Source organism: Marmota flaviventris, chromosome 18 (genome assembly GCF_047511675.1).
Source record: "Marmota flaviventris isolate mMarFla1 chromosome 18, mMarFla1.hap1, whole genome shotgun sequence".
Taxonomy (NCBI): domain Eukaryota; kingdom Metazoa; phylum Chordata; class Mammalia; order Rodentia; family Sciuridae; genus Marmota; species Marmota flaviventris.
In genome coordinates this window covers 46,708,805-46,721,147 of record NC_092515.1, presented here as the reverse complement: position 1 = coordinate 46,721,147, position 12,343 = coordinate 46,708,805, and the positions used below count along the sequence as shown (strand labels likewise).

General features: G+C 43.0%; 1 protein-coding gene across 23 annotated transcripts in view; it reads right to left on the bottom strand.

Moving 5' to 3' along the window:
* LOC139702694 (tRNA-dihydrouridine(20) synthase [NAD(P)+]-like) overlaps positions 1 to 12,343 on the bottom strand; it is a 121,721-nt gene that overhangs the window by 80,817 nt on the left and 28,561 nt on the right. For all 23 annotated transcript variants that reach the window (XR_011705265.1, XR_011705264.1, XM_071604477.1 and 20 more), the window contains exon 7: positions 3,021 to 3,068. Coding sequence is in view for 21 of the 23 variants with exons in the window: in XM_071604477.1 (XP_071460578.1) it covers positions 3,021 to 3,068 (48 nt within the window). In the remaining 2 variants the exon portion in view is untranslated. The remainder of the gene's footprint in view (positions 1 to 3,020; positions 3,069 to 12,343) is intronic.

Below are 12,343 nucleotides of genomic sequence, written 5' to 3'. Positions count from 1 at the left end.
CAGTCTAAAATTGAGGGTCTAAATCCAGGGAAGGTATACCAGCATTACCTGGTGGAAGCTTTTTTCAATAGACTGATATCCCCCATCCCTATCCACTCCAAGGTTAGAGAATTCAACAGGTAGCATCTTTTTTTTTTTTTTTCAATTGAGATAAAATTTATATACAATAAAATCTGCCACCTTGGGCCCAGTATGTTGGCACACACCCGTAATCCCAGCAATTTGGGAGTCTGAGCAGGAGGATCACAAGTTCAAGGCCAGCCTCGGAACTTAATGAGACTCTGTCTCAAAATAAAAAATAAAAAGGGCTAGGTATATAGCTCAGTGACACAGTATTCCCAAGTACAATACCTAGTACCACCCCTCCCAAAAAAATTTGCCCTTTTTAAGTGTATAGTTCAGTGGTATTATTAAGTATTTTCAAAGTTTTTCCAGACCTCACACAAACATCTTTATTTTGAGAAAATTTCAGCAGGTGGTCCTGAGATGCTCCCATGATGAAATCAGGGGCCTAAAACACCAAGCCTGGAACACAAAGCTCACCCACTCACCCAAACTGCTAGTACAATCTGGGCTTAAATTGAATCCAGCCCCCCCATGCAAAAATCACATTGGATTTTGTAGGAGAAGTCTGCAACCCTGCAACTTCCCCTCCATGAGGCAAACCCCATTTAGCCAACCTATATGATTCCCTCACCCGAGAAGAAACAGAATGATCTAAGCATCTGGAATGCATCTCTACTGCTTCATGAATAAATGTACCTCATTCAAAGAGGAACGTCAGAAAGGATAGAGCCAGCAGCATTGGTCGGAGAAACCAGGTCAGACGATAAGAAAATGCCCATGTGCTGAGGACCCCTCTCTTAACTGCTCTGACATCATGGCTATCCATTTCAACTCCATCTTGCACATGGGTGTCTCACTGGAAGTTCCAAACTCCGCTGCCTATTGAACTGTGGTTAGACATTTAAAAATGAAGCCAGGCACCTTTAATGGAAGATGTCATTGAGAAGGGACACAGACGCTGCATCAGGAATCACAAGACTATGACTCCGAAGTTGGCTCTGCCTGCCTCTTATTTGTAATATGATCTTGAAGAAAATCATTTTTCTCTCTGTGTGCTTTATTTTTATGTTTTTGTTTTGTTTTGTTTGGGGAGGGGTTGTTGCTTTTGTTTTTGTTTTTTATTGGTACTAGGGATTGAATCTAAGGGCCCTTACCACTAAACCACATCCTGAGCCCCTTTTTATTTTTTATTTTTAAGACCCAGAGTCTCAATAGGTTGCTTATAACCTCACTAAGTTGCTGCGGCTGGTTTCAAACTTGTGATTCTCCTGCCTCAGCCTCCCAAGCTGCTGGGAGTGTGCCACCACTCATGACTAGTTGATTACTTTTGATCAAAATGAGATTGTAATTGGGCATGGTAGTGTATGCCAACAGTCCCATTTATTTGGAAGACTGAGGCAGAAGATCTCTTAAGCCCATGAGTTGAGAACAGCCTGGGCAACACAGTAAGATTGCTTTAACAACAACAACAATAAAGAAGCAGCAGCAGCTAATGAATGCCTGCCCTGTGTACCTCAAGGGGTTTCAGGGACAAATAAAATAACATTGGAATATGCTTTGAAAGGAAACTACCCAAGAAATGGTAAGGATACATTATATGCAGGTTAGAGGAACATCATATGTGGCTGTATGTGGGAAAAATCAGAAGGAATCCAGCCAACACATACTGTGGTCCTCTTACATCCCAGAGACAGCTGGACAGAAAGAATATACACAGTTGAACAGCAACAGCCAGAACAAACCAGGGCAGCTCTTATGGTAGTATCTGAGTCCCAAGTAACTCTAATCTGCAGGAAGCACCATGAGGCTCAAATCCTGGACAAGGAAGTAGGGATGGTGCATGAAAAGCAAAACAAAGGAGCTACAATCAGCAACAAGCTGACAGCTGATGAGCTGGGAAAGGAAAGGAAGGTACACATGGTATGATATGGCAGAATATCACCCCCACAACCCCTAGCAGCCCACAGCACTAGATAGCAAATACCAACCTGACCCAGGGGACTCATTAAGCCTATTTGCAAAATCACCACAGGAAGGGAAATAAAGAAAGACTAACTTCAGCTTGCTTCATGGGACCCTGACCTGGCTTGCTCTCAAAGAACTGATGAGACTCCAGTGGTATGGAGGGGAACCCCCGTGCTACTCTCATCCAGGCCCCTTAGAGAGGACAATCTACCCACCCCACAAACACACACATACACAGAGCCTACCCTCACCAAAGGTGGTCTAGCCTCTGCTCTCATGAGCATCCTAGAAAGGAGAGAGACAACACAGAGGAGTCTCTAGCCCAGTCTTCAGGCTCTCTGGCTCTTAGTCGACAGGGCCCAAGTTCCAGGCTTTTATACAACTCAAGGCTGCTGTATGCTGGCTCAAGGGTTTCCAAACCTGGCTGCATGTCAAAACCATTGGGAAGCTTTTTATTTAGGTGGGGGATGAGGGTACCAGGTATTGAACTCAGAGGCACTTGACCACTGAGCCACAACCCCAGCCCAATTTTGTATTTTATTTAGAGACAGGGTCTCACTGAGTTGCTTAGGACCTTGCTAAAATTGCTAGGGCCAACTTGTGAACTTTTGTTCCAGTGTCATAATAAACTAAACCTGCCATCTTCCAGCAGTTTGGGTGAGTGGGTGAGCTTTGTGTTCCAGGCTTTGTGTTTTAGGACCCTGATTTCATCGTGGGAGCATCTCAGTCCCACCTGCTGAAATTTTCTCAAAATAAAGATGTTTGTGTGAGGTCTGGAAAAACTTTGCACACCTGTAATCCCAAGCCACTGGGATTACAGGTGTGCATCAGTGCGTCTGGCACTGGGAAGCTTTCTAAAAAATTCCCAGGCTGCAAATGGATAGACTAAGGGAACTTCAGTAAATCTGAAAGGGGGAGAGAGGCATTCTAGGCAACTCTAGTTCATAGCCATGTTTTGAGGACGCTGCTTTCACTCATGCAGAACTTACCTTCTCAATCTTGTCAGGATCTGACAGCAAAGCAGCTCCCATTCCTCCCTAAAGAGAACAAGAAGAAAGGTCTGCTTTAAGTTGGAGGAGGATACTCCTTGGCTCCTGCCCACCCCCCGCCTCCCATGGTAACATGGTGTGCAAACCTTGTAATCAAGGTCCATTAACAACTGGCATTTTCCTAAACAAGTAGGAAGACAGCAGGATTCATGCCCTTAATCACAAGGACAGGAATCTGATGAATTCTAAAGTCACCACAATGATGCCCTTGGCAAAACCCATGGATCTCTAGAAGTAGGCTCTACAGAATTTCTGGCTGGATGTCTTGGCTTATGCCAATAATCCCAGTGGCTTGGGAGGCTGAGGCAGGAGGTCCACAAGTTCAAGATCAGTCTCACCACATAGCCAGGCCCTAAGCAATTTATGGAGACCCTGTCTCAAAATAAAAAATAAAATAAAAAAATATAAAAGGAATAGAGATGTGGTTTGATGTTTAAGTACACCTGGATTTTTTTTAAAGAAAAAAAAATTCTTTTTCAGGTCTCAGTGTCATAATAAACTAAACCTGCCATCTTCCAAGACGTTAAAAGACAATGGATCCTCCTTAAGTGATGAGATTTAAATACTCCTTCCTCACATACCCAATACTTGCTTTAGTACCAACACTAAATGCAGAGACACAAACATTGTCCAGGCCCTTCTCCTCAGCCAGCAACAATGTCCCAGTCTTGAGGATCCAGATACATGCCAAACAACAAAAATACCAGAAAACAGAAACTGCATATCTGAAACACTTAAAACTCAACCCTAACAATAATACTTGTCTCATGATAATAGGATTATTACCAACAATTTTCTTGCCCTTTTCTTTTTTCCTTCTGCAGTACTGAGAATTGAATCTAGGCTTGCCCTACCACTGAACTCAGCCTCCCAAAGAGCTGTGATTATTGGCATAAGCCACCATACCTAGCTCTTGTTACAATTTTCTATATTTCCCATGTTCTAGACATTACAATAAATTACTTTAGTAATCAATATCTCATGGGAGGGTAAAAGAGAATGAAATCTTTGAAAATCTGAATGAAGGGGAGAAAAGCAAACCCAATAAATATAGTATATATATTGCATACTAATGAATGCTCAAAGCATGTGCTCAGAGATTTAAGTTCGGATGTTACAGTTTAATTTCAGAATCAAGGATGACAGATTCAATCAGAGGGAAAATTAAATCACCACAGACTTCCAGGTGCATTAATGCATACCTATACTGCCAGCAGCTTAGAAGAGTAAACAAGGAAGATCACAAGCTCAAAGTGGGCTTCAGCGACTTGGTGAGACTCTTGTCTCAAAATTAAAAATAAAAAGGGCTGGGAATGTGATTAAACATCCTATGGTTCAATCCCTGGCACCGAAAAAAAAAAAAAAAAAAAAAAGAGTCACCTCAGACTTGGCTAGGCTTGCATTTTGAGAATTGGCAGGGTGGAGGAGCCACTAGCTCTGCATTTGAGGGCCACAGATACAAGACTTAGACGTCTCAAGGAAGCCCAGGAACTCACCCAGCTCCATCTGTCTTTCACCCCTCATACACAAAATCCAGACCATCCTTATGGAATCACAGAATCTAAAATTCAAGTTCACTGGCCCTTCCACAGCAATTTTTCACAATAGAATTCCCTTCCTTCCTTCCTTTCTAACTTTTTTCTTTTTTTGAATAGATAATACACTAAACATATGAGAGATTCAAAACATTAAAAGGTAAAGATTCCCCCTCCTTAAGGAACAAGAGACTTTTCAACCTATACTTTTTTTGTCTGTGTATTGGGGGGGTCCTTTACCAAATCTCCCATCCACTTTTTTAATAGAATTTTTTAAAGTTAAAAACGAACACAATACATGGTTTTACTTATTTATTTTAATGAGATGCTAAGGATCAAACTGAGTAATTCACATGTTAGGCAAGGGCTCTACCACTGAGCTGCAACCCCAGACCGCCCGAATCCTTTATGAGACAGGGACTCCCTAAGCTGCTGAGGTTGGCCCCAAACATGAGATCTGAAGGCATGGGCCACTTGCTAATTTAAGGCGGAATCCCGGACTCTCTCACCACCATCACCAGTTCCAAGCTCCACTGCATTAAGCTTCATGTCAGACAAACATTTATGAGGCTGAAGAGAACAAATAAGGTGACAAGTTGGTGCAGATCCTCAAGTAACATGACAAAGCAGACAAGACTGGACCCTCAGGAACAGTCCTGGTGTTCTATAACAGTTCCAGCATTGTGAACTGGCTGGGATAATATTCTGGATGACCACAAGATCAAACACTTAAGGTTTCAGGGGCAAATGCCAGCTTCAATGAGGGCAGGTATCTTCCAGTGCTTCAGGAAGGGCCCCCAAGACATACTGCCCTACACAGATGTAGCTTCTCAGAGACTAGACAGCACTCATGTAGAGCTCTTGTCAATGATGATTTTCCCCTCCACAGAGCAAGGAGGGTGAGCCATGTTGGGAGTGAGGTACCAGGTGCAGTCATCAGCTTTATGACCCATCTGTGAGCTGTGAGGCTGGTTCAGAAGATTGAACTAGCAGCTGTACAAAGAAGGCGGCTTCCAGGAGGAGCATCCTCAGTGAGAGAGCACTGGCTTCAGCAAGCCTCATTTTGGCTAACTAAAATGGGATTCTGGATTACGGATCTTTCCTGGTGTCCTGGGAGGTTGAACACACTTGTCAGCTAGGGTGCCCTTAATGCCTCTCAGGGCCTGGGGGCTGCTTGTTGCTTTGAAAGATGAGCTACTGGCCAGTATTGGAGTAATTGAGCATTGGACCATAGTAGCATAGTATTTCACATAAAATGTGAAGAATAAAATGCATTTTGATTTTCTGTCATGTCATGATTTCTAGCAATAAATGATGTTTTCATGCGCTGCCTTAACTATAATTATCATGGGGTAGAATTCAATGTACTTAATAAATCACTTTCCAAATTGCCTCGTATAGAACAAAGAATCAGTTGAGTTTATTTTCTTTTTCTTGAATGACTACACATGGTTTATTTTCTTTTTTTGAAGAACGGGGACTGAAATGATAATGTGGTAATTTTGTAATGTCATTTTGTCATGAAGACGTTTCAAATTTTACATTAAAACGGGCCTGTCATTCCTGCTTTATAAATTCACTAGAGGCTCTCATTTTCCTTGGAACACCTTTAACATCTTTCTCATTGTCCACCAGCTTGAAATGTAACAAGTTTGCCATATTAGCTATAAATCTGGAGCCCCAACATGAACAACATGAAACCCTACTGTTGAGCAGACTTCTACACTACCTGTGTGACTTTGGATAGGGCCCTTAACATGTGCTTGAGACCTAACTTCTAAGAAGGAGAGGGTGCAAAGAATTTGTTTTTCGGTTTTTTTTTTTTTTTTTTTTGTGGAGCCCAAGATCAAACCCATGGCCTCACACATGCTAGGCAAACACTTCAAGGCTCTACAATTCCCAGGCACTGTGACACACGCCTGTAATCCCAGCACCTCAGGGCCTGTAATCCCAGAACCCTGGGAGGCTGAGGCATGAGGAGCTCAAGTTCAAAGCAAGCTTCAGCAAAAGCAAAGTGCTAAACAACTTAGTGAGACCCTGTCTCTAAATTAAATACAAAATAGGGCTAGGGATGTGGTTCAGTGGTTGAGTGCCCCTCAGTTTAATCTCTAGTACCAAAATAAATAAATAATCTCTACCATTGAAGCACACCTCCAACTCATTAAAGGATTAAACTATGGGGAAGAATGAAGTCCCAAGGTGCCTATCTTTACTTTTATTCCTGTTGAGAGCCACAGCCGAAGGGGCCCCAGCAAACTTCCAGCTGCCAGCACCAGCTGCTGGCTGATGATTGGCTCACAGCGGCCCCAGCAACATCTAGCTGATTGGCTCCTCGGCCCCAGCAACATCTAGCTGATTGGCTCCTCTGCGGTGATGCTCATTGGACTGTTTTCCTGCCCTTTCAGACCACCGAGCTGCTCATTGGGGGACTTTTTTGGCTCCGCCCACGTGACCCAGCCAATCGGCCTCAAGAGCAGGAGGATTGTGGGAGGTGAAGAAGCTTGTGTGGGAGAGAGAGGCTTGTGGAAAGCCGGTGGTGGCAGTTGAGGCTCTGAGGATTTTTCCTGAGAGGCTGTTTTGTTTGGCGTGTTTGGTTCTAAAAATAAAGTTAGTTTCTTTTGACAAGTGGCTTCTGATTGTGCCCAGCCAGACTGCGGCAATTCCTAAATGGAATGTTTTTCAACATGTTCTTTTTTTTTTTTTTTGGTACTGGGAAGTGAACTCAGGAACATTGTACCACTGGGCAACAGCCCCAAACCTTCTTTTCTATTTCATTTGCAGACAGGGTCTCACTGAGGTGCTTAGGGACTAAGTTGCTGAGACAGGCTTTGAATTAAAAAAATCTCCGGCCTCAGCTTTTCAAGTGAAAGGAATTATAGGCGTACACCACCATGCAAGCCCAAATCTTAATTTACATTCAGGCCCACTTCCAAGGAGCATTCCCCCAACAAATAATCCACTCAAGTCTCTGCCTCTCCAACACTTAAATACTTAGAATCAGGGCCATGCAACCTACTTGTCTCTGTATTTAATCATGACTAACCAGTTTAATAATTTGGGTTCTCATACCACCTGTGGTCATGGGCTGTTCTCAACTCCCATTTGTACTACACAGACAGACTAGTTGACTAGGAAAGGTCAGAAGGGAGGGTCGAAGCAGAGTTTCCTTCTTTCACCCTATTTTCCATAAAATAGCAAGGATCTGAAGCCTGCCACTCAAGACACACATTCCTTCTGTGATCTCACTGGGTAGTGATGACATCACAAGCCTCAGTTTCCATGGCAGATTAATGCTAAGGAACTTCTTTACCAGTTCTCTACAAGACACCAAAGTGTCTGGCTGCTTCAGAGAATATGTCTGACCGAATATTTTATATTCAATCTAACTTGTCCGCTGTCCCCTGGGAGAGCACAGCAGCAGGTAGGCCTAGGCCAGGCATCTGTAATGGAGCCCTGGTAAATATACAACCTCACTTGACTGCCACATCTTCCTTTGGGGTTTCCCCATCACACCTCAGACCTTCCCTACCCATGAGTAAGACCAATGGTCTGGTGCTCCCTCACGGACCCACAGTGTTTCTGCTCACTGCTGAGGGCAAGTATTCAGAAAGGTTCTAATCTTTATCAATCTAGCCTTCCCCTTTAGCCTCCCCCAATGCTTCCTTCAGAGCACAGCTATAGTCTAGTACACACCTATAGTCCCAGCTGCTTGGGTGGCTAAATGGAAAGAGTACCTGAGCCTAGGAGTTGGGCTCAAGGATCTGGGCGGAAACATAATGAAGCCTGGGCAACATGGTGAGAGCACTCATCACCAAAACAGGAAGGAGGCTTCATTCTCAGATCCTTTCTTAATAAGAGTCTTAAAGAAGCCCAGTGTGCTTTTGTTATCCAGGGATAATTGAAGCATTTGAGGAAGGGCTATCAGTCTCTTATGAACCTCACCTTCAGACCCAGGCACCTATAGCATACTGTCATGGATACACTCACATGGATCCCCTTCACATCCCAGTCTGAAATGCTGAGAAAAAGGGTGTTCTCAGGCAGTTGGGAAGAACAGAAGGGCCAGGGGGAGAGGTGAAGTGATACAGAGACTGGAGTTCTGAGGAAACGATGTCTCAAGAAATGGATGTGCAAAGGCTATTGTGCCTAAACTTGGTATCGAGAATTTGGATCTCATTCTCTTAATCCCTCTGCCCCAGTATATAGCCTTCAGAAAGTGGTAGAGTTGGGCACAGTGGTATGGAACGATAATCCCAGCTACTCAGGAGGCTGAGGCAGGAGAATTGCTTGAGCTCAATTCGAGTCTAGTCTGGGGGAAACATAGTAAAACATAATCTCAAAAAAAAAAAAAAAAAGCAGCTGGGCACAGTGGTGCATATGTGTAATCCCAGTGGCTCGGGAGGCTGAGAGGGGACGATTGTGAGTTCAAAGCCAGCCTCAGCAAAAGTGAGGCATTAAGCAACTCAGCGAGACCCTGCCTCTAAAAAAAATACAAAATAGGACTGGGGATGTGGCTCTGTGGTTGAGTGCCGCTGAGTTCAATCTCTGGTAGCCAACCCCCCACCCCACGGAAAAAAAAAAAGAATTACAAAAATCTATAAAAATTAGTCTAGAATTCAGTGTGGCTGAAACAGGCTGTAACAATGGGTCCCACAGGGAGCTGCTAAGGTGGAAGGGGTTCTAATCCAATTTATATTAGACCAGATTTTCCAAACCTTGAAAATTATTTCCATGAAAAACTCAGAAATGACAGACCTTAAGATATTTTTCTCAGTTGTAGAAGGGAGAGACTGAGGGAGGGCTGTTTGGGATAATTCTGAGGTTTGACTATTATCCTCATGCTTCCTTTGGCTCCACAGAACTCAATTACTTTGATAGCAATCATCCCTTGAGGAGACAGGCAAAGCAACCATAGAGGTTAACAGGCAAAGGCTATGTTTGGGATGCCATGCAGAGAAGAGGGCTTCAGTCAGAAACAGGAAAGATTAGGAGAGGGAGGTACTAGCAGCTGAGTGCACAAAACACAAGTAACAGAAGTGTCTCATAAGTTCTGTTTTCTTTCCAGCAGCAGTGCCTTCCACATCTCCTCCTACACCTGCATACTACCATGTCCTCTACAGAGGATGTGGAGAAACCCAGGTGGGCTGGCATGGAGAGACATACTGCCTGGTTGGTGGCTACCGGCTCTATGGAGATGTTCCCTTGGCCACTCCACCAAAGGCCAAAGCAGAAAAGCCAGCAGAGAAGCCAGCCCAGAAGCCAGCCCAAAAGCCAACCCAGAGAGCCAGAGAGGCTCCCAAGAAACGCCGAGCTCCAACAGAGGCAGAAAAGTCCCTGGGTTGTCCCAGCCCCAAAATTTCTACCAAGAGACCAATGTCAAAGAAGCTGGCTGGCTGAGCCTCTCTGTAGAGAGGTCTTGTATTTACCTATAACACTTAATGCATCTTTTTAAAAAAATTTTACTCATATTTTTTTAAAGAAATAAAAAATTTTATTGTTGCTGTTGTTAATTATACAGTTATTCAAATATATAAAAATTTGAAAGAATCCCTGCAGGTGGTTGCAAATGATTTGCAATGGCGTTGCAACTAGGGCCTTGGTTCAGTTTGACATGGGAAACTAATGCAGCTTGAACTTGAGTTTTCAGAGCTCGGCAGAGCCAGCGACTGTATTTAAAAGCTATCATTTGTATTCCTCCTTCTCATTGGTATCGAGTAACTTCTTTGTAAGTGCATGTTTCTTTATAAGTGCACACTTCCCATTCTCAGGACATTATCAACAACAATTTTCTTGTCCTTTTCTTTTGTCCGTCTACACTACTGGAAATTCATTCCAGGGTTGTTCTACCTTTTATCTATATACCCAGCATTTTCTATTTTTTATTTGGAGACAAGGTCTCAGAACTTGCTCAGGCTGGCCTCAAACTTGTGATCCTCCTGTCTCAGCCTCCCAAGGAGCTGGGATTATTGGCATGTGCCATGATACCTTGCTCTCTTTACAAATTTCTTATTTTTTATTTAATTTTGTTAGTTGTCAATGGGTCTTTATTTAATTTATTTTTAAGCAGTTCTGAGAATCAAACCCTGTGCCCCACACATTCCAGGCAAGCACTCCACCACTGAGCCACAAACAGAGCCCTCTTGTTAGAATTTTCTACATTTCCTATGTTCTAGCCAATACAATGAATTACTTTAATAATTAGCATCTCAGGGGAAAGTAAAAGAGGAGGGAATCTTTAAAAATCTGAGGGGCTGGGGCTGTAGCTCAGTGGTAGCGTGCTCGCCTTGCATGTGGAAGGCACTGGGTTCGATCCTCAGCACCATGTAAAAATAAATGAAGGTATTGTGTCCATCTACAACTAAAAATATTTTAAAAATCTGAATAAAGGGGAGAAAAATCCAATAAATACAGTATATACACTACATAACTATTGAATGTTCACAGGATGCGCTCAGAAAGTTTAAGTTCAGTTGTTACAGTTTTAATTTCATGCTTAAGGATGACAGATTCAAAGAGTACATTAAATCATCACAGACTACCAGGTACAGTGGTGCACACCAATACTCCCAGCAGCTTGGGAGGGCAAGCGAGTAAAATCACAAGTCCAAAGCCGGCCTCAGCATCTTGGTGAGACTGTCTCAAGATTAAAAATAAAAAAGGCTGGGGATATGGCTCAGTAGTTAAATGACCCTGAGTTCAATCCCTGGTACCCGCCCCGCCCCCGCCCCCCCCCCAAAAAAAAAAATCACCACAAACTGGACATATTGGGCCTGCATTTAGAGAATTGGCAGGGAGGAAGAGCCATTAGCTCTGCATTTCAGATAGAAACTTTAGAGGCAGGAGGATACAAACTTCAGAGGCCTCAAGGAAGCCTGGACACTCACCCAGCTGCATCTGTCCTTCACCACACACACACACACACACACACAATGCAGCCCTTCCTTAAAGAATTACAGGATCTAAAATTCAAGCTCACTGCCCCTTTCACAGCAATTTTCCACAATGGAATTTCCTTCCTTTCTTTCTAATTTTTTCCTTTTTTTTTTTTTTAAATAGATAATACATTCAAAATGCAAGAGGTTCAAAAGTTAAGAAAGTACAATTTTCCCTACTTAAGGGATAAGAGACTCTTTTTTTAATTGACAATCTCAATTTTCTTTGAGACAGGGAGCTGATTGCTGAGGTTGCCCTCAAACTTGAGATCCTCCTGTGTACCTTGTGGAGTCACTGGAATTATAGGCATGTACCACTGTATCCAGTTCAACCTACACTTTCATACTGTTTAAAGCAGGAGGACAGGGCAGACAGTAGCTGGCCTGTGCTGCTACGGCATACTGGTTGGTATCTGTTCTGACTGGCTAGTGCCAGTTGCTCATTATTTTAAGTAGCACCCCAGAGTATAAATGTACTGCCTATATAAGACTGAATAAAACTCAAGTTTCCTTCCCCAGAAGTAGTCAAAGTCCCTGGTTTATTGTTTTGTCTTTTCAATTATATTCTATAAATAAAAAAGGCAACATATATAAATACTCATTTCCCATTTTCCTTAAGTATACAGTAGTACACTATTTGAAATTCTTCTCATTGCTCTTCTCACAACATCAGGAGATCATTCCAAATCATTTCAACTCTGCTCCTTATAGAACGGAGTAGCACACAGTCATGAGAAAAAACAGCAATAAGTTTTCAACTGCTCATAGACAATTGCAAATTTCTGTTAATTTTTTG